The 19,698-nt window shown below is 45.8% G+C and overlaps 1 protein-coding gene across 16 annotated transcripts in view; it reads right to left on the bottom strand.

Annotated features, from left to right (window-relative positions):
* PLEKHA7 (pleckstrin homology domain containing A7) overlaps positions 1-19,698 on the bottom strand; it is a 235,342-nt gene that overhangs the window by 138,546 nt on the left and 77,098 nt on the right. Inside the window, exon 1 of one of the 16 annotated variants that reach the window (XM_033204220.1) lies at positions 7,919-8,290. The exons of the other annotated variants lie outside the window; for them this stretch is intronic. Within the exon in view, the coding sequence (XP_033060111.1) occupies positions 7,919-8,001 (83 nt within the window). The 5' untranslated portion in view covers positions 8,002-8,290. Of the gene's footprint in view, positions 1-7,918; positions 8,291-19,698 lie in introns of those variants that run through there. 16 annotated transcript variants of the gene reach the window in all.

Raw genomic sequence — 19,698 nt, 5'->3', positions numbered from 1 at the left:
ATCCAGAATGATCTTCCCATCCCAAAGTCCTTCCCTTCATCATATCCGAAAGTCCCTTTTCCCATATAAGGTAACATATTCACAGGTTCTGGGTATTAGCACATGGACATCTTTTGGAGGGGCCCATCATTTGGCCCACTCCACTATCATAGCACCTACCACATCGCAGATGCAGGGACTGTTCACCTTGTGCAAGAGACCATGCTCCATGTAGTCCTAAAGCACTAAGAAGTTGAACCTTCTTGGTTGGTTTAGGAGGGACCAAAAGCTTGGATCCCATGTTCTAGCCAAAATGTCCCACAAAGGGCCCTGAAAGTCGTTCTTCTCTCTATAACCTACAGCTCCAGGTTTCTTCAGCTAACGTGGAAGCAGCCCACACCTCACCTCCACGCCTCCACTCTAGGTAAATGCCTACTAGTTGATTCTCTGAACTCTGAAAGTATGGATAGATGACTCAATCTCAAGAGTCATTCACAATCTACATCTTCCTGGGGCTCACAATTCACATGGCGTCATCACAACATGGACAGAAGCAGGATAAGGGTTCCATCACTGAACAGCATGAGTCAGATTTGATAAATACTGCACATTCTTTAAAATTCTATCAAAATCAAGCCTTAAATTATCAGGCTATAGCAGCAATCTAGCAACCCAACCACATTCATTTCCACTTGAGCCTGGTACCTTAACAAGAACATGTCAAATCCCAACAGGAGTCAGACCTAGGAGGAGAAAGGTCCCAGGCTCACTCACCTTGTGGAATGCAGCAGATGGCTATAAGGGGCAACTGAAGGAGTCCAAGCTGGGATCTGAACCTTCACTCTCCAACCTCTCTTCTGTAACCTTGAGCTTGTTACTCAACTTCTGAGCTTTCTCAATATATACATGTCAGTACAATGAGCCCGCTGATACTGACCAGCAGGTAAAATGTCCAGCAAGTAGTATGTTTTCACTAAAGGTTGGCTCCCTTCTACTTGCCCCTGAAATAATAAAGCTGGCCAGGCAGGTGGATCCATTAGGAGGAAGTGTAAACTGGTGTAAATGCACTGTTTCCCTAACGTTAACCACACATCGCTCACACCACCTCTGTAATTTCTGCCACATCTTGTCCAACCTGTACTTCCACTTTTTTCCTTTAAATAGACTACAAGGACTCTAGCTATATCCTAAGCATAACAGCTGCCAAATGATGACTTTGATGTTCTAGTTACATTTTTCTTCAAACACACATGAAAAACATTATATACTCACAAAAAAAAACTATTAAGAAATATTCACTCCTTGGCCAGGCGTGGTGGCTCATGCCTATAATCCCAGCACTTTGGGAGGCCAAGGTGGGCGGATCACCTGAGGTCAGGAGTTTGAGACCAGCCTGGCCAACATGATGAAACCCCATCTCTACTAAAAAAATACAAAAAAAAATAGCTGGGCTTGATGGCAGATGCCTATAATCCCAGCTACCTGGGAGGCCGAGGCAGGAGAATCACTTGAACCTGGGAGGCAGAGGTTGCAGTGAGCTGAGATCACGCCATTGCACTCCAGCCTGGGTGACAAGAGCGAAACTCTGTCAAAAAGAAAGAAAGAAAGATCGATTGATTCACCCCTGTATTACCCCATATATAATTTCACACTTTGGTAAACTCTGGTGAAAAGAAAGCTTGAGTTCTGGTCCTCGCTTAACTAAAAACTATTCGGTATGCCCAGGTCACTACTCTTCTCTAAGACTCAGTTTTCCCCAGTAAGAAAATAAAAATAACCAGATACAGTGGCTGGTGCCTGTAATCCCAGCTTCTCAGGAGACAGGCAGAAAGATCACTTGAGACCAGGAGTTCAAGACCAGCCTGGGCAACATAGCGAGATCTCATCTCTAAAAAAAGAAAAAAACTTAGCTGAGCATGGTAGCTCATACCTGTAGTGCTATCTTTTTGAGAGGCCGGTCAGGAGCCCAGGAGTTGGATGCTGCAGTGAGCTATGATCACACCACTGCACTCCAGTCTGGGCAACAGAGCAAGACCTCATCTCTTAAAATTAAAAATTTGGAAAAAAAAAAAAAAGAAAAGAAAAAGGATAGTCTAGGTAACCTTTTCATTCCCCTCCAGTTCCAATACTCTGAGATTTATTATCAAATGACCCCAAAAAAAACAAAAGATTCTAAGCAGGGAATTTTTTTAAAAAAGATAATAAATATTACTCAATATTATTAGAATCAGAGAGAGAGAGAAAGGATGAGAGAGCAAATGACAAAGAGATATGTACCATCCCTTCTTTCTTCACAAAGGACTTTGACTTTGAGCTTCCCTTTTCTGGGATTTGTGATACCAGCAGTTTTTCACAGGAGAGGACACTTGCTTTTGTAATGGGACAAGCTGGATTTGGATCCCAGCTTGGGTGGCTGCTAGTTTTATCACCTTAGGCAGACTATTTAACCTCTGAGTTTCTACAATTATAAAATGGGCAATGCCTCCTTCACAAGGTTGATTGGGGATTAAGTGTGAGTAACTTGCATAAAGCACATGGAAAGGGCTGGATACCAGAGATGTTTGCTATTACTATTATACCTGTACTATTGGTTGAGTACACATCTGCCTCTCCCACTTAATTGTAAATTCCGAAAGGAGGAATGTCTTGTTTATCTCTTTCCCCCACAGTGCCTAGCACAGTGCTTTACTTAAAATAAAGAGCTTCACCTGAATTTGTAGGGAATCAAAGCTTACAGAAAGAATGCCTGTTCCAAAGGAGGAAATTAGATATGCCCAAAGATGTATAAATAAAAAGCAAATAGCAAATCTCCCCTGACAAAAACAAATGTCCCCATTTCTAAACAAACAAAACAGAAAAGGTTTTTCAAAATCCATCAAAATATGGACAGTGGTTGTCTTCGGTGCTTGGTCCATAATTTCCTCCTTCTATCTTCTTTGTAGTGAGATATTCTAAATTTCCCACAAAGTGTACATAATAGGAAAAATTATTTAATTTATTATCAGGACAAATAAGACTGCTTGCCTCTGAGTCCGAAAAGTCAGGGACCTGGAGACCAGTCTCTGCCATTACATATCTGACTACTTGACTTCAGACGTGTCACTTCCAAGTTCCAGTAAAATGACAGGAACTATACCCATTCTGACAACACTAGCAGGCTGCTATAGGAGCAGAGTACACAGCTCCATGCTGTGAAAACCCTTTCTTTGCTAACCAGAGCTCTAGAATCTCGTAAGCACACCTAGAGCCTCACCAGTGGTGTCTCACTTTTTATTCCAAACCAGACGTGTATTGCTTTATTGATGTCACACCTGCATAAATGTTGTTCAAGTAATAAAAAGAGAAAATAACCCACAAAGTGACAGCCTTTTTGTAATCTTATAAACATGATACAAAAGTAGTAAGAATGAATTTGGGTCTGTGATCGTAACTCTGTTAATGAGCAATGCCCACGTCTGAAACACCACCAGCTGGCAGCCCTAATTTTCACAGGGCATTTTGGTTGGTTGTTGGTTGGTTGGTTGGTTCCTTTTACATTTTTTTCCAACACAATGAGAACTTCAGACCTCTGCTCAAGGCAGATCATCTGGAACAGAGCAAAACAGCTTACCAGATGCGTCAGAAAGAAAGATGGGACCTTGAAAACTCTGAGCCTAACAGTCAGCTCTAGACCAAACATTTCCCCTGCCTAAAGTCAAACCAAACTAGCAACCTCTTTCTTGAAAGGAACTACTAGGTAGGGTAAGTGCAAAGAGGGTTACAATCCCATGCAAGTGACACTTAAAAGTTACAGACAAGAAGGCACTGTGTCCATTGGCCCCATAGAGCCTATGGATGAGGGGGCAGAGAGGAGTGCCAAAACAGCAAACTTATTTTACAAATTTATGTTCTGATTTAGCCTGGGATGTTAGAATAGGTCAGTGGAAGAAAGGCAGCATGCAAACATATTTGTAGGAACTTTAGTTTATTCCTCCTTTGGGAGATAGGTCTTCAGATGCATGATTTCCAATAAGGAGTCAGTTATCCAACAATAACAATTACAATCCTCAACAGCTCAACTTCATCAATGAAATGTGGATAATAATTAAGTTGCATCACAATTTGCTGTGATAATTCAATGGGATAATACAGGAACATACTAAGATCACTGTCTGGTACCTAGTTAGCTATCAATAATACACAATGCCGCATTATAGTTGAGCATACGTTATCCTGTTTGAGCATAAGAACAACTGTGTGAGGCAGGTTTTATTATTCTCACAGGACCCTGGCTCAAAGAGATAAAAGGACTCGTCTAGAGTCACACAGCTAAAATGTGACAGGTATCCAGTTGCTCTTAGGACTAATATTCCCTAATCCTGGCTGGACCAGAGAAGGCTGGAGTTTGAGCAGGTGACCTTTCCAGTTCAGCTGTGCTGTATGACTGCGGTCAGAGATTCACGGTTCTCCAAGGCCTCTTTGAATATTTGGAGGCTGGAAACAGGTTTGATGTGGAAGTCAGATGAAACTCTTCTAGGACAGTTGTCACATCTGAACCCAAGAGCCCAGGTATGGCCTCTGGCAGCAGCAGAAAATACATTCGTGACATTCTTATTTTCTACATTTAAAAAACAAAACAAAAAAACCTCTCAGCTAATGATCCAAGGACTCTCTAGCTGCCTTAATTAATGAAAAATAATAGCTATCGATTGGTGAGTACTGTGTTAAATCCTTTACAATCATCCCATACAATTCTCACAATTGTCCTGGGGATGGGGGAGTGGCCTTGTCCCTATTTAACAAACAGGCAAAGAAACTGAGACTCAGAGAAGCTGAAGGACACAAAGCTAATAAGTAGCAGAGACTGAATTTGAGCCCAAGCCGCCAAAGAAATTGCCACACTGCTTCAATTAACTCCTCATTCTCTCCCCTCATTCCCGGGTACTCACAGGGCATAGACCTGGAACATTGGCTTCTTTTCCCTTCACCAGATACAGTACAAACCCTAGGTTGGAACTTCGTGCTTTTGCAAACCAAGACTGCAAGAGCTGCCGGGGTCTTTAGTCTGTTTCTCCTCCCGATCTTGCCTGAGTCAGAACAAACCATCAGACCACTCTTCTCTTAGCCTAGGGAGCTTCTCTTGCCACCCATCCCAGGAAAAGGCTCCCTGCCACAGCTGCTACTGAGGAACTCAGTAACCACCATTAACCAAGTGCCTCTTTTAAGAGGGAAGAGAGAAGACAAGCTAAAGAGCTGGTGCAGAGAGACAGGCTGCCCCTTTCCCCTGATAGCAGGGGGAGTCAGGCCCCAGGACGGAGGTGTCCACTGATGTTGGACTCACCATAGTCTGCTCCATCCAGGGCAGACATTAGGAGCAAGACACATGGGGAATTTCCAAGCTAGCTCTACTCAGTCCTCTGTCCTCACAATCTATAGTGGCCATGATATCCTCACCCCACCATCCCACAGCCTGATAACTGCCTCACTTTCCCCATAACCTATAACCTCTGATGCCCTCTCACTTAACTCAGTGCCCTAGGGACCCCACTACCCACCTACTCTTTCCAGAATCACCTTGGGTAGTAGCTGCCCCAGGCCGTCCTGGCTGGGCCATTATCAACAAATATGCAGCCATGGCCAGCAGACCAAAAGGTGAGACGTTACATGGCAGGCTTCAGTGGTTTTCATAACAGAAAAACCTTGTTCCTAATCAAGGCCATCTTCAAATCCTCAATTCACAGAGTACTAGCAGCTCAGGGCAGGGTCGGAGAAAGTGGCACTCTACAAGCTAGAGCCCAGTGTGTTAGGGGAGGGCTGCCATGGAGTGTACACACCACAAACCCAGGTGGCAGGGCAGATGGCACTGATTGCCCAATAGCCCAGGGTATCAGAGTCAACAGCCTCTTTAAAGCCAAGCCTTCCTTCACTCATTTTCTCCCTGGAAGGCTGGAGTGAGATAGGGACTGGAGCAGTCCAGCCCATGGAGACCAGAGCAGAGAGGCAGGCAAACTCAGCAAGCCAAGTCACTGAGAAAGGGGATAGAAAATTGGGAGGAAGGGAAGGGAGCACAGCAACCTGTCTCGGAGCACCTCTCTGATACACAGCCCACACCCAGGGCTAAAATCTGCCTCCCTGCTCCTTGCCTCCTGTAAGCCCACCCCACTCCCCACACTTTTTGCCTTTGCCCCTCCCTGCTCTTACATAAACCCAGCCCCCTCTTACACTCCCCAGAATGTCAGCTTCCAAGACATGCTCATCTTCCTCATCACACTCTACAGTCCAGTCCTTCGACCCTTCCATTAACAGGACTGAAAACTCTGTCCTAAGCCAGCACATAGCTTCCCAGGTTTCTAAGGCACAATGCTACCAGGAAGGCTGAGTTTCACAACTCTTCTAAGGCCCTGGCTGGGTTAAAAAAATCTCCTCAGGTCTGCCTCCAACCAACCCCCGTCCCTCCCACCTCCCCAGAGCCCAGCCTGGTCCACAGCCCTCCATTTAAGGCTGGGCCCTTGCACTCCCACTCATTAGGGCCCCACCCAGAAATACCCCAGCACACAAACAGGACACCTTGTACAACTATCAGTCTTAGACCCACCCTCCCTCTGACAAGGACAGGAGGGAAACTGAAACTGCCTGAGGGAGGAGCCTCACTCCACCTTCTCTATTTCCCACCTGGACCTCCCTACTCCCCTCCTGCTGAGGGCCCTGGGAGAGACAAGTCAGGTGATACCTGACAGACACCTCTTCCTCTGCCCACAGCCCCCAGGCCTGAAAATACACCCCAGGGCACTGGCGGAGCACGCAAGGAGGTTTTCAGGCACCATGGCTGGGACAGGGCAACATTTTTCTATTTTTCAAAATGTTTCAGACTCTACCTGCTGAGAGGACTCAGGTCTCCCACACCTGGTCTGGAAGCTTCTTCAGGAAGCTGCCTTGAAGAAGGGGATGGGAGTGAGATTCGTTTAGGAAGGCAAAGGAGGAGGGGTACAGGCGGGTTCTAAAGTACATTAAAACCTGAGGGATGCACCTTTCTGCCCTCCGGGAGGAGAGGGGGCGGTCCCACCGACAGGGAAAGGGGACCCCTTGGGGGGCAGTGCTCGTGCCTTGGGGGAATGCCCTTATCCTTCTCGGGAAATAGACTGCAATACCTCGGGCTTAAACCTTGCCTAGCCAAAGCCAAAAAGGAAAGGGGGAGGCCTGCAACCCACCAATCTCATTTTCAGATTTCCTCTCTCCAGCTTAGACACATTAATAATTAACTTGCCTACCTAGGAGCTTGCCGGCGTTGCCATAAAAGATGAGTAATGGCAGCGGAGTCCCAGCTCTATGCCCGCGGGCTTCAGGGCTCCGGGCTGGGACGGGCGCCTGGAACAAAGCCTCTGCATTCCTTCGGGAAGGTGTGTCTGAAACCAGAGCTGTCACAGGCGAGAAGCTGACCCCTTACCTCCTCCGTAGCCGACTCCTGGCAAGTGTGGGTGTAGAGGAAGGGCAGGCGCCCCGACACACTGGGCAGAACGCTTGACGGGGTCGCCTTTGCCCACTTCCCGTTCCCCACCCCCTCCACTGCTGGCCAGTTGCTGTCCCCGCAGCCCGCACGCCTGTGGGGCCGTGGGGTCCCCAACCACAGCTGATTTCGGGAAGCGGCGCTGTCTGCTGCTGAGACAATCCTGTTAACATGAACGCAGGCTGTACTTGGAGACCCGATTTTTAAAAACAACAGCAGCTCCCTCGGCGTCCTTCCCGAGGAGTAACCCAAAGCCGGGCGCCGGCTCAATAAATTCTCTTGCAGAAACTCCAGCGGCCAGCTACAGCTCCCTCGCTCATGGCTGGCCGGGGACTAGCCAGCTCCGGTCACGCCCGCGCCCAGACACAAAGCACCCCCAAAAGGAGCCCGTGCACCCTGCTCCCTGTCGGCTCGACAGCCCGCAGACCCCCCGAAAGTTACAGCGCGCACACACACCTGCAGGCCCCCCTTGGCGGCCCCTGCCAGACCTCCAGCGTGGCGGGGCACGCGCGCCAGGGCTGGCAGCTCCGCGGCTCCATGCGACTGCTCCGCGAGCCCGGGCGGGCCACCGGTCAGCGGCGCTGGACTACGGAGGGCGCTGGGGCCTCAGCTCGCCCGCGGCGCATGGCGCGCCCTCCTCGTCCTCGCCCGGGCCTTTCCGAGGAGCCCACACCCACTTGACATCAGCACCGACCAAAGCACGTGGCGCAGTGCCAGACGGCGGACCCCAGCGATCCCCAGCGCGCCCCAGGTGCTGCCGCTCGGCCAGGACGGTGCGTCCGAGCGCAGCACATTTCTTTCCTCGCAGAGGATGCTGCAAGTGGGAGGAGTAGGGAGACTGAGGAGGGGGAGGAAAACGCGCGGAGGGGCAGGACCTGCGGCCTCAGAACGGCGCTGTTCTGGCGTCTAGCCAGACACCAGCAGACCTGTCATCCGTTGCCGCAAGTGCCCATCGGCTGGGAAGACCAGGCTGCAGGAGACCTGGGTTGCTGTTGTCTCCCCTCCAAGAGTCCTGACCTTGAATTCTCTTCCCCAGAATGATACATGGACGCTTCTCTCTAACAACCCCTGGTAAATTGCGGGAACGGATTCTGACAAGCCAGGAATGAAGGCTTGGTTAGATGTGACTGCGACCCCATCACCCAGGAGGCCGCTATCAGGCACCCAGAGAAGCAGACCATACCCTCTGGCTTGTCTCTGCCCTGGCAACCTCAACTATGTCTCTTTTCTTTCTCTCTTTTCTCAATGCCCTTGGCAATAAGGTATCACTCTCCTGGTCCTGCAGGCAATCAGAACTACAGCACCTCTCAGCAGCCCAAACACTTCTAACTCATTCATAAGCACCCGTCCAAATATTCAAACGTGCAAACATTTAAGGGTTAGTATATGCCAGGAGCAACAGATAATCTTTCTACACTCACAGTGCTTCTACTCTAGTCAGGGAGAGCTATATTAAATACAGAACAAAGTAATTACCATTGTTGCAAGGGGATTACAGAGGTGCTATAAGAATGCACCAGGGAGCCTTAAGTCTTGGCAGTCAAGAAAGGCTCCCTGACGAAGTGACACTTGACAAAGCTGAGAGGTTACCCAGGGGGTGGGAAAGTTCAGGCAAAACCACTGGGTATTAAAGCATAAGCTTGCTTCCATTCACAGGTGCAGATGATTAGGCAGAAGTGGAAATGCCATGCTAGAAACATCTGGGCTTTTATCCAGGTGGGGCATAGGGTGGCTCCCAGGCCCTAGAAGACAGCCTAGCTATCTGTCCAAAGACACCCTTATGTCTGTTTTCTCATCTCTCCCTTACCCATGGCTGTCCTGCCTCTGCAAAAGAGCACTGTACAGGAATTCGGCAACCTTCACTTGAGGCACCAACTCAGTCATCAATTTGCTGTGTGGCCATAGAGAAACCCCTTCCACTCTCTGGTATCAGTGTCTCTACATAAAATGAGGGGTTGGGTCGGGCGTGGTGGTGCTAGCCTGTAGCGGTACCTAGTCAGGAGGTTGAGGCGGGGGCAGGAGCAGGGAGGGAATGGCTTGAGCCTAGGAATTTGAGACTGCAGTGATCTGTGATGCACTCCATCCTGGGTGACAAAGCGAGACCCTGTCTCAAAACAAAACAAAATAAAATGAGAGGTTGGATTAGGACACTGTTTCTCCATATATTTTTTTTAAACCATACTTCCTTTTGGATAAATATACAAATGCCATTCCCATTCTTCTATGGTGACAAGGCACCAAATTATTTTCCAAATCAAAAATTATAGTAGTGAATACGCTTTTTAAAACTATATATGCCCTGTAAGTATTAAGCAATATTGAGATGTCTGCTGAAGATAGCTTGGAGGCCAGAGTAAAGAAATGGCCTCCAAGCTCACCCTTCTGTTATCTTTCCCCACCCTCCCCCACAACCCAGCCACCAGCACTTATCATCTCTAGCCTCCTTTCATGTACTCTTTCCAGGATAAATTGGCCAGACAATGAACAGAAGCCCTGGGTCATCCAAAAAAACAAAAAAGCCATGCTGTGCAAGACTCCTTTGAATAATAATTTCCAGTAATGTTGGCAAGAAGACACTTTGAAGGAAGCATGCAATGATCTTGGGGACAATTTGGCAATATGAATTAAAAGGCTTTAAAATGCTCATACCGGCCGGGCGCGGTGGCTCAAGCCTGTAATCCCAGCACTTTGGGAGGCCGAGACGGGTGGATCACGAGGTCAGGAGATTGAGACCATCCTGGCCAACATGGTGAAACCCTGTCTCTACTAAAAATACAAAAAACTAGCCGGGCGACGTGACGGGCGCCTGTAGTCCCAGCTACTCGGGAGGCTGAGGCAGGAGAATGGCGTGAACCCGGGAGGCGGAGCTTGCAGTGAGCTGAGATCCGGCCACTGCACTCCAGCCTGGGAGACAGAGCGAAACTCCGTCTCAAAAAAAAATAATAATAAAATAAAATAAAAAATAAAAAAATAAAATGCTCATATCTTGTGAACCATCAATTCCACAACCAAGAATTTAGCCAGAATACTTCATTGTGGATGAGCACAAAGATTTATCCTCAAGGATGTTCATCTCATCATTTTCATAACAGCAAGTAATTGGAAATAATCTAATTGTACAACAGGAAATTGGTTAATAAACTGTGGTACATGCTTACGACAGAATACATACAACTTTTAAAATAATTATTAAATATATACTGTTGAATAAAACAAAATGTTACAAAACAAATCATCCCAATTGTGAGTGTGTGTGTGTGTGTGTGTGGTCTGTTGGGGTGGGAGGTGGTAAACACCTGTGTTCATTTTTCTTACTGGTTGACTCAGAATCTACTATCTGAGGTAAACTGTGATGCCACTATGGCATGTCATCCTAGCACTTCGGGAGGCTGAGGTGGGAGGATCTCGAGCCCAGGAGCTTGAGGCTGCAGTGAGCTATGATTGCACCACTGCACTCCAGCCTGGGTGACAGAGCAAGACTTTGTCTCAAAAACAAAAAAAACCAGAATGAAATAAACCTTACAGGCAAGCTGGAACAGAATTCAATTTTCCACTACCATCTACTCCCCATTAGGGGTTTGATAGTAATCTTAAAGGTAGATTGGTTTTGCCCCCAGATTTTTTTTTTTTCATTTTGATTTTGAGACACAGTATTCTTGCTCCATCATGTTAGTGCAGTGTTACAATCATGGCTCACTGCAGCCTCGACCTCCCGGAGCCCAAGTGGTCCTCCCACCTCAGCCTTCTGAGTAACTGACACTACAAGCGTGTGCCACCATGCCCAGCTAATTTTTTTTTTTTAATTTTTTTGGAGACAGAGTCTCACTATGTTGTCCAGGCTGGTTTCAAATCCTGGGCTCAAATGATCCTCCTGCCCTGCCCTCTCAAAGTGCTGGGATTACAGGCATGAGCCACCGCACCTGGCCCTTATGTAGATTTTGTTGCTCTTAAGTCTAATTTTAGTGTGCATAAAAATTACTGTCCATGGTAGTTTAGGGTATACATTTGACTTTATGAGTTTTTTTACCATACACTATAATTTTAGAACCTAATCATTGTTTGAAAGTTCAGTTAATAAATAAATAAATAAAAGATTACTAGAGGGATATTCACCAAAATGTTAACAATGTCAGGATTACAGCTGATTTTTACTTCCTCCCTTTGAATTTTCTGTTTTTGAAGTTGTCAGACAATAAACATATATTACTTTGGTAATCACAACATAAAATGCTGCTTAAAAAACTGCATTTAAAAAACTCTCCAAAAGATAAAAAGAAACTATCCCTTGACTTTTAAAGGGGTGACTGACCATGCCCTTCACATTCTTCCCCTCTGCAAGCTTTGATACGGCCCCAGTTGGTGCCCCAACACCCAAGGACAGAAAGTACATCGTCGCTAGGATACCATGCAGGAAAAATTGGCAAGAAAATTATTTTTACATTTACCTCCTGGGCTATGCTTATAATAACGCTCAGGAGCTTAAACTAAAGGTTCCAACATGAAGCAGCCATGAATATCAGCTAATGGGTCTGTCCCCTATTCCCAAAACTCTCTACCAAATATTCTGGGTTCTTAATAAGCTGAGAGCATATAAGCCATATACCTTTGGTCCTAAGGACCCAAAACTGTTCACCTTGCTTTTCTCACACCTGGTGTGCCACCAAGCACACAGGCAAGAATCAGCTGAATAACAGCAAGCCATAGATAAGACTGGGCTCAGTAATAACTGGTTGGGTGATCTCTGCCTCCCCCTCCCCTTGGTAAATAGCCTAATAAAGCCCCTACTTTCCTTTTAGGGGGTAGATGTAAAAACTCTTGAACAAAGGGAACTGCACCACCTCAGTGTAGGGGATTATTATTTAATGAAACTATGTACTGGGGCCAGGCGTAGTAGCTCGTGCCTATAATCCCAGCACTTTGGGAGGCCGAGGTGGGTGGATCACAATGAGGTCAAGAGATCAAGACCATCATGAAACTCCGTTTCTAATAAAAATATAAAAAATTAGCCGGGCATGGTGGCAGGCGCCTGTAGTCCCAGCTACTCAGGAGGCTGAGGCAGGATAATCACTTGAACCTGGGAGGCGGAGGTTGCAGTGAGCCGAGATTGCGCCACTGCACTCCAGCCTGGCAACAGAGTGAGACTCCGTCTCAAAAAACACACACACACACACACACACACACAAAGTATCTGCTGGGATTTTTTGGGGATCAGGGAGCTGGCCAGTTGTGGGTGCTTTGGCTCAAGGCTGTTAAACTACAAGTTGCTTCACATTTTTAGCTTTCCATGAATCTAGGGGGCTCACAGACCAGAGGAAGGAACAGAGGTAAGAAAGACAACTCTGTTGACTTTCTCTTGTGGCATTACCCAGGAACTCTTAATCCAAGGACTGAAGGCAGGTAGGATTAAAACTCCAAGCTGAGGGCCCAAGTTTCTCAAAACACTATAGGTAGATGGGCATGGTGGCGCCTGCCTACAGCCCCAGCTACTTGGGAGGCTGAGGCAGGAGGATCCCTTGAGCCCAGGAGCTAGAGATTAGAATGAGCTATGATTGTGCCACTTCACTCCAGCCTGGGCAACAGAGAAATACCTTGTTTCAAAAATAAATCAATAAAAAATAAAAATACAATAAGCAAAACCACCAGGACAGGATCTAAAGATAAGGGATGCTTGTATTATTTGACCACTTTAATTCAATAATCATTTAATCCCTTACCTGTCATTGCAAATACCAACATTCTCTGCTCAAAATAAAACGCATGATTTCCAAGCCAGACAGAGCTGCCATTAGGTTACATTTTAAATCCACCTAGAGTCTAATCAAGCTAATTTTACTGTTATTGTGTCTATTAAAACATGAGGCCTTTATTTAGAGAGGGAACAGAGGGGAGGAAAGCACAAACATTAAACTCTGGGAATTTGGATCATTCCAGAACTGCTTCTGGGAAGAAAGTAACAAAAACTAACCTGAATTTTAAAAATAATTTTAACGGGACCAAATGCATCACAAGGTTCACCCACTGGAGAGCTGGCCAGTGCCTTAGAACCAGGCAACAGCTCAGGGACAGAAATGAGGCTCCCTGCCTTGCCTAAGCTGGAAACATGGAGCACACCACCAAGGAAGACAACTTGGACCTAGCACCTGGCACCTAGGGGCCATTAAGGTGGGAAAAAAGCCTACTTGCCCATGGCCAGAGACCAAAAGCTATCCAAATACAAGTTTTAATAAAAGAAATAATTAATAGTTTTATTGATTTATTAAAATCAAAGAACAAAACAAAATCACAAAACACCTAATAAGCTAGAAAAACTATGACCAATGATTTTCATACTTATATTTTAACCTGAACAACCTCAGGTTAGAAATGTAGATTTCAGGGGCCTGCCACCAGAGAATTTAATGCCAAAAGTCTAGAGTGAGCCCAGGAATCTGCATTTTAGCAAGCCTCTCAGTGATTTGGCTGCTTGTGGTCTGGAACCCACACTGAGAAATTCTAAGCCAAGAGGCCAGAAAGACCTAATACACCTGTCTACCTTTACCTTCTAGCAAGAGTCACCTAAAGAGGCTTGAATTAATTCATAATTGAAGCTGAGGCCAGGTGTGGTGGCTCACGCCTGTAATCCCAACACTTTAGGAGGCTGAGGTGGCCCAATAACTTCAGGTCAGGAGTTCGAGATCAGCCTGGCCAACATGGTAAAATCCTGTCTCTACTAAAAAAATGCAAAACAAAACAAAACAAAACAAAAACTTAGCTGGGCGTGGTGGCGAGCCTGTAATCCCAGCTACATGGGAGGCTGAGAATGCCTTGAACCCAGGAGGCCTTCTACAAATCATGTCTAGTAAGCACAGTAGATGCAGTAGTGACAGAAGAGACAGAGGGATAGAAATACCGATAATAAATAAGCAAACAAAATATTTCAGATATTAATGTGTGCTATGAAGAAACCAAACTGTGGTATGTGCAGGTCAGGGTATGTATCGGGAAAGACCTCGCTAAAGTGTGGCATTTAAGCTAAGACCTAGGGGATGAGCTGTCCTGGCACAAGAATAGATGGGAATAAACTAAGTTTGTTCCTGGGAAGGAAGAAGGACAGTGAGGCTGGAACTCAGTGACCAGTGAGAATGGTAGGAAAAGATGAAGTAGGGGAGTCGGGTTAGCCTTATAATACCTAGTAAGAATTTGGGTTCTCTTCCAAAGGCAATAGGAAGCCATGGAAGGGTTTAAAAGAAAGGAGGCATGATGTGATTTGCTTTTCAAAAAGATTTCTATATCTTCTATGTAGAGGATGGCCTGGGGATTAAGGACAATAAATAAAAACCTAATACTCAGTGCTTAGCTATGTGCTCTGAATTGTCGTAAGAACTCTGTATGTATGATCTCCTTTAATCCTCATGAAAACTTTTTGAAATGAGTACTATTACAGTCGCAATTTTACAGATGACAAAACCCAGGCACAAAGAGGTCAGGTAACTTGCCCATCACAGTAAGTGGAGGATCCAGTATGCAAAGCCAGTCTGCCTACAGTTCCACACCAATGTCTCTGAAAAGAAGTGGGGAAAAGCAGGGAGGTGAGGTAAAGAGACTGCTGCAGCAGTACAAGCAGGAGAGGACTGTGGCTGGCCAAAATGGTAACAGTGAAATTCCTGGGAGGGATTCAGCTTTGCCAAGTGTGTTAGTGGTAGTGCCAACAGGACTCACTGATGGGATTTATGACAGGAGAGAAGGAAAGAGAAAAACAAGACTTCCAGGGTTTTGGTTTGAGCAACTGAGTGGATGCCAGCACTATTTCCTGAGATGAATAAGCCTGGGAGAAGGACAAGTCAAAGGGGAGGGGAGGTGTTAAAATTGATCCAGAACTCTGTTTTGGACATGTTATTTCGACACGTTGATTAAACGTCCAAGAGGGAAAGTCACAAAGCCAGTGAGCTATGGTGGTCTCCACTCAGGGAGGGGGCAGGAGATGTAATCAGTGGCATCTCGTGGTCTTGTGAATCCTTCCTGGGTGTGTGGGGAAGGTGGCTCTCCTAGCTAGAGACCTTTGGTGGCTTGTAACAAGCAAGAGCAGAGCCAAATTGCAGTCCAAGATTGTAACTTGTTTGAAGACTGACAGCACGCTGCCCAGGCAACCCTCTGTGATCCAGCAAAGTCTGCATCCCAGCGCCATCCTCTGAATCAGCTCCCTGGGAGCCTATCTGAGCAGCATTCTTTCAGGATGACCTCTGGCAAACCAGGCCTACAGAAAGCAAAAGGAAGCCCTCTGGTCCTGGAGGAGAGACTGGGGAAGGAGCCATGGAAGAAAGGTTATCTTGCCTCCTGCCGGCTTGGGAGAAGAGGACTTCACCGCCCCCTTCCACTTCAACACTCCCTTTTTTGGTCCGCCTATCACTGCAGCCCATCAGGGTAGGAGGTCCTGGAACTACTTACAAGGGCCTGAAAGCCATGATAATGAAAGGGTTTCCAAAATAAGCTTCCCAAATGCCCTGCTGGCACTCAGGTTATAGCATTTCCAGAAAAATGCCAACCTCGCTTGATAAAATACTTTTAGAATTGACACCTCCTTGGCTCAGATGAAGTGGGTGTGTGCTGGGGTCAGGTAGAGGTTGGGAGGGAAAAAAAGCGATTTTCAAAGTTCAGCTGAAATGTCAGGAACATGAAGCAGCCCATGTTTACACAGAGCTTTCCAAAACCCAGAGTAGCTTCCAAGTTTCTCTTTAAAAAATGGCTACATCAACTTGTCCAATGAACTGGCTTTTTACCTAAACAGAAATAGTACCAGGCTATTACCATTCTCCTTGTCTCCTTAGGCTTAATCTCCTAATATAATTTATATTCCTACTGATCCTGATTGTTCTATTTTGTTATCCATATTTCATCCTTTTCCCATAAGCTACCTCAAATCCACTGTGGAACCAGATAAACAATAAATGGATACTCCAGTGTACAGTCTTCATATTCCTGGATATTAAATGTTCAGACTCATGTAATTAATAAAGGTTGTTTACTGTGGATATTAATTGGAGGTTAAGGGGAGGAAATATCTTAATTAATACATAAAATACTTTGAAATTTTGATCTCTTACCATAAAAAAAAGAGTCTAGTTATAATTAGCACCTGTATTTTTCATACTTTCCTGTCCCTAATTGCCTAAACAATAATTTCTGGAGAAAGTAGGTGAAATCTTAATGTACTACATGTGTATGGGTGATTTTGTGGCTCTTACCATTCAAACTAGGAACAAGACGCCAGTTCAGTAACTGTGCTACTTCTTCCAAATAAGACTTGTCAAAGCCACTGTGGGGAAATCTGGAAAAAGAACCCAAATCTATCCACAAATAAATATCGAATGTGAGGCCGGGCATGGTGGCTCATGCCTATAATCTCAGCATTTTGGGAGGCCGAGGCAGGCAGATCACCTGAGGTCAGGAGTTCAAGACCAGCCTGGCCAATATGGTGAAACTCCATCTCCACAAAAATACAAAATTAGCTGGGCATGGTGGTATATGCCTATAATCCCAGCTACTCAGGAGGCTGAGGCAGAAGAATCTCTCTTGAACCTATTGCAGTGAGCCGAGATCATGCCATTGCACTCCAGCCTGGGTGACAGAGCGAGACTCCATCTCAAAAAAAAAGAAGATTGAATGTGTCAGTCCTTATCTAGTGTGGGGAGGGGTAAAGCCATGTCAGTGCCCACTGCTATTCTCTGCTGTCCTTTAAAGGTAGAAACATACTTTAAAATATGAAATAGCCAGCAGCCTGGAAGTACAACTTTGGAGACATAAAAATTATTAGGTTTTCCAAATCACTGATACAAGCCAAAATCCTTACTGAGACTAGGGGGCCAAAGATAGAACTGAAAGCCTGTGACATTTACAAACATCACCCTAAGTACCTTCTTCAGGGATACTCTCTCTACGTAATCCTGATTGTTGCAATTATTCAGATCCCCACGTGCAGGCAGCACATGTTTTTGAGGCTTATTCTCAAGGGACCAAAGGAAAAGTGGTATTTTCGTCTAGCATTTTTTTTTTATCATCAGAATTCACTAGAACCAGTATCTTGGCACTCCAAGAGCACACAGTGATGACAGATGCTTATAATGTTCACCCTGAAGACTTGCAACCTTGTGGAAGAACAGACGGATCAAATCATGCCTTGTTGCAGTTTGAAATGTGTTTTACTGCCTTCTAATATTTTGAAGACTGACAATCTACGCAGCGCACGGTAGGTGGCAACACTGAGCCAGGAAAACATCCAATTTGCCAACCTTGCTGAATAGAGAAACTTTAATATGATAATGAACCCCTTTTAAAAAATCAGGTCTCTTCCCCGGTAAGGGAGCTGTGGCTCACGCCTGTAATCCCAGCACTTTGGGAGGCCAAGGTGGGCAGATCACAGGGTCAGGAGTTCAAGACCGGCCCGACCAACATAGTGAAACCCCGTCTCTACTAAAAAATACAAAAAATAAGCCAGGCGTGTTGGCAGGCGCCTGTAATCCCAGCTACTCGGGAGGCTGAGGCAGGAGAATTGCCTGAACCCGGGAGATGGAGGTTGCAGTGAGCCGAGATTATGCCATTGCACTCCAGCCCGGGAAATAGTGTGAGACTCTGTCTCAAAAAAAAAAAAAAAAATCAAGTTTCTATTAGAATAATGACAACAGGGACAAAGCAATTAAAAACACATGCCTGACAAATTTGGAATCAAAAGCACCATCAAATGTACTTCCTGGCAGGTTGTCATTTCCCACCTCCACTCCCTCAATCATTGAGCAAATCCAATTATGTTCCTGGAGACACCCAAATCATGTCTCTTCTCTCTCTTTCTCTCCAGTGGCTTTTATGAAAATAATATTCAACTTTAATGCATCTGCACTTCAGGAGACAGTGTGACAAGAGCAATAAACACATTCACCATGTGCAGAGACCAGGGAAAATGAGTTCTGAGACTGTCTTTGCCAACCCCAGGTGTGGGCTTTCTTTTCCCTAAACTCAGGAGATACTGGAATGTAGCAGCTGTCAGAAAGCAGCAATGGCCTGTGCCAGAAATACCCTTGCTGGGCTGCTCTAATTGCCAAGAGATAAGAACCCATAACTCACACAGACACTTGTGGCTCCAGCTCAGAAACAGCAGGCAGAAAGGAAAGAGCATGCCTTCCAGCAATGTGACCTTGGGCAAGCTGTTCCCTCCCCCTGAGCCTCAGTCTCCCTCATCTTTGAGGACTATCTCCGAATTATTAATAACCATGGAGTAAAATGAGCTGGGAGAAGGCCACCAACCTCTCTGGACAAGAGACAGTTTGCATGCTTAAAAGGGCCTTGATTTCCCGTGAAGACACTACAAGAATCAGTCACATAAAATCCCTGGCTGCTTTGGCCTTATTCATTTGTTCAAATATTTATTGAGGGTTCACCATGTGCCGAGATTGTGCTGGGCACTGAGGACAATATGGCGCTAGTCTCATGAGGTTTATAGTCTAGTAGAGAACACAAGCTTTCAAAATAATCATCTAAGCACATGAGAATGTACATCTATGATAAGCACTACAAAGGAGAAGTATATGGCCATCTATATCATGGCCACCTAAAATGAGAAATTGGCCCAGTCGGAGGAGCCATATAATGAGGAGTGAATAAGACAAAGAAGAAAGTTGAAGAGGACCTTGTTTATAAGAAATTTAACTAAGAAACAAACTAGGAAGCACTTAGCTACCCCTTAACTAGGATGTTTTTCTTTTCTTTTCTTTTTTTTTTTTTTTGAGATGGAGTTTCACTTTTGTTGCCCAGGCTGGAGTGCAATGGCGCCATCTCGACTCACTGCAGCCTCCACCTCCCGGGTTCAAGCGATTCTCCTGCCTCAGCCTCCTGAGTAGCTGGGATTACAGGTATGCATCACCATACCCAGCTAATTTCGTATTTTTAGTAGAGACGGCGTTTCTCCATGTTGGTCAGGCTGGTCTTGAACTCCCGACCTCAGGTGATCCACCCACCTAGGCCTCCCAAAGTGTTGGGATTACAGGTGTGAGCCACAGCGCCCAGCTGATGTTTTTCTTTTCTAACAGTAAAATCCAGAACGCTTACCCTGTTTCCTTTTTGTTTTGACTGCCAGGAAGCTCCAAGTCAAATGTGAAGCTCAGCAGTAACACATACCCTTAATGTGAGTGCCTTCGTATTCTTCCCAGCACCCTGGGTTTGTGTTTTTCCTCTTACTTATATTTTCCCTAGTCCTGATTTCAAATTCC

The sequence above is a fragment of the Trachypithecus francoisi genome, unplaced genomic scaffold, assembly GCF_009764315.1.
Source record: "Trachypithecus francoisi isolate TF-2019V2 unplaced genomic scaffold, Tfra_2.0 Lachesis_group8, whole genome shotgun sequence".
Lineage (NCBI taxonomy): Eukaryota > Metazoa > Chordata > Mammalia > Primates > Cercopithecidae > Trachypithecus > Trachypithecus francoisi.
This window is presented reverse-complemented; position numbering and strand designations above follow the sequence as displayed.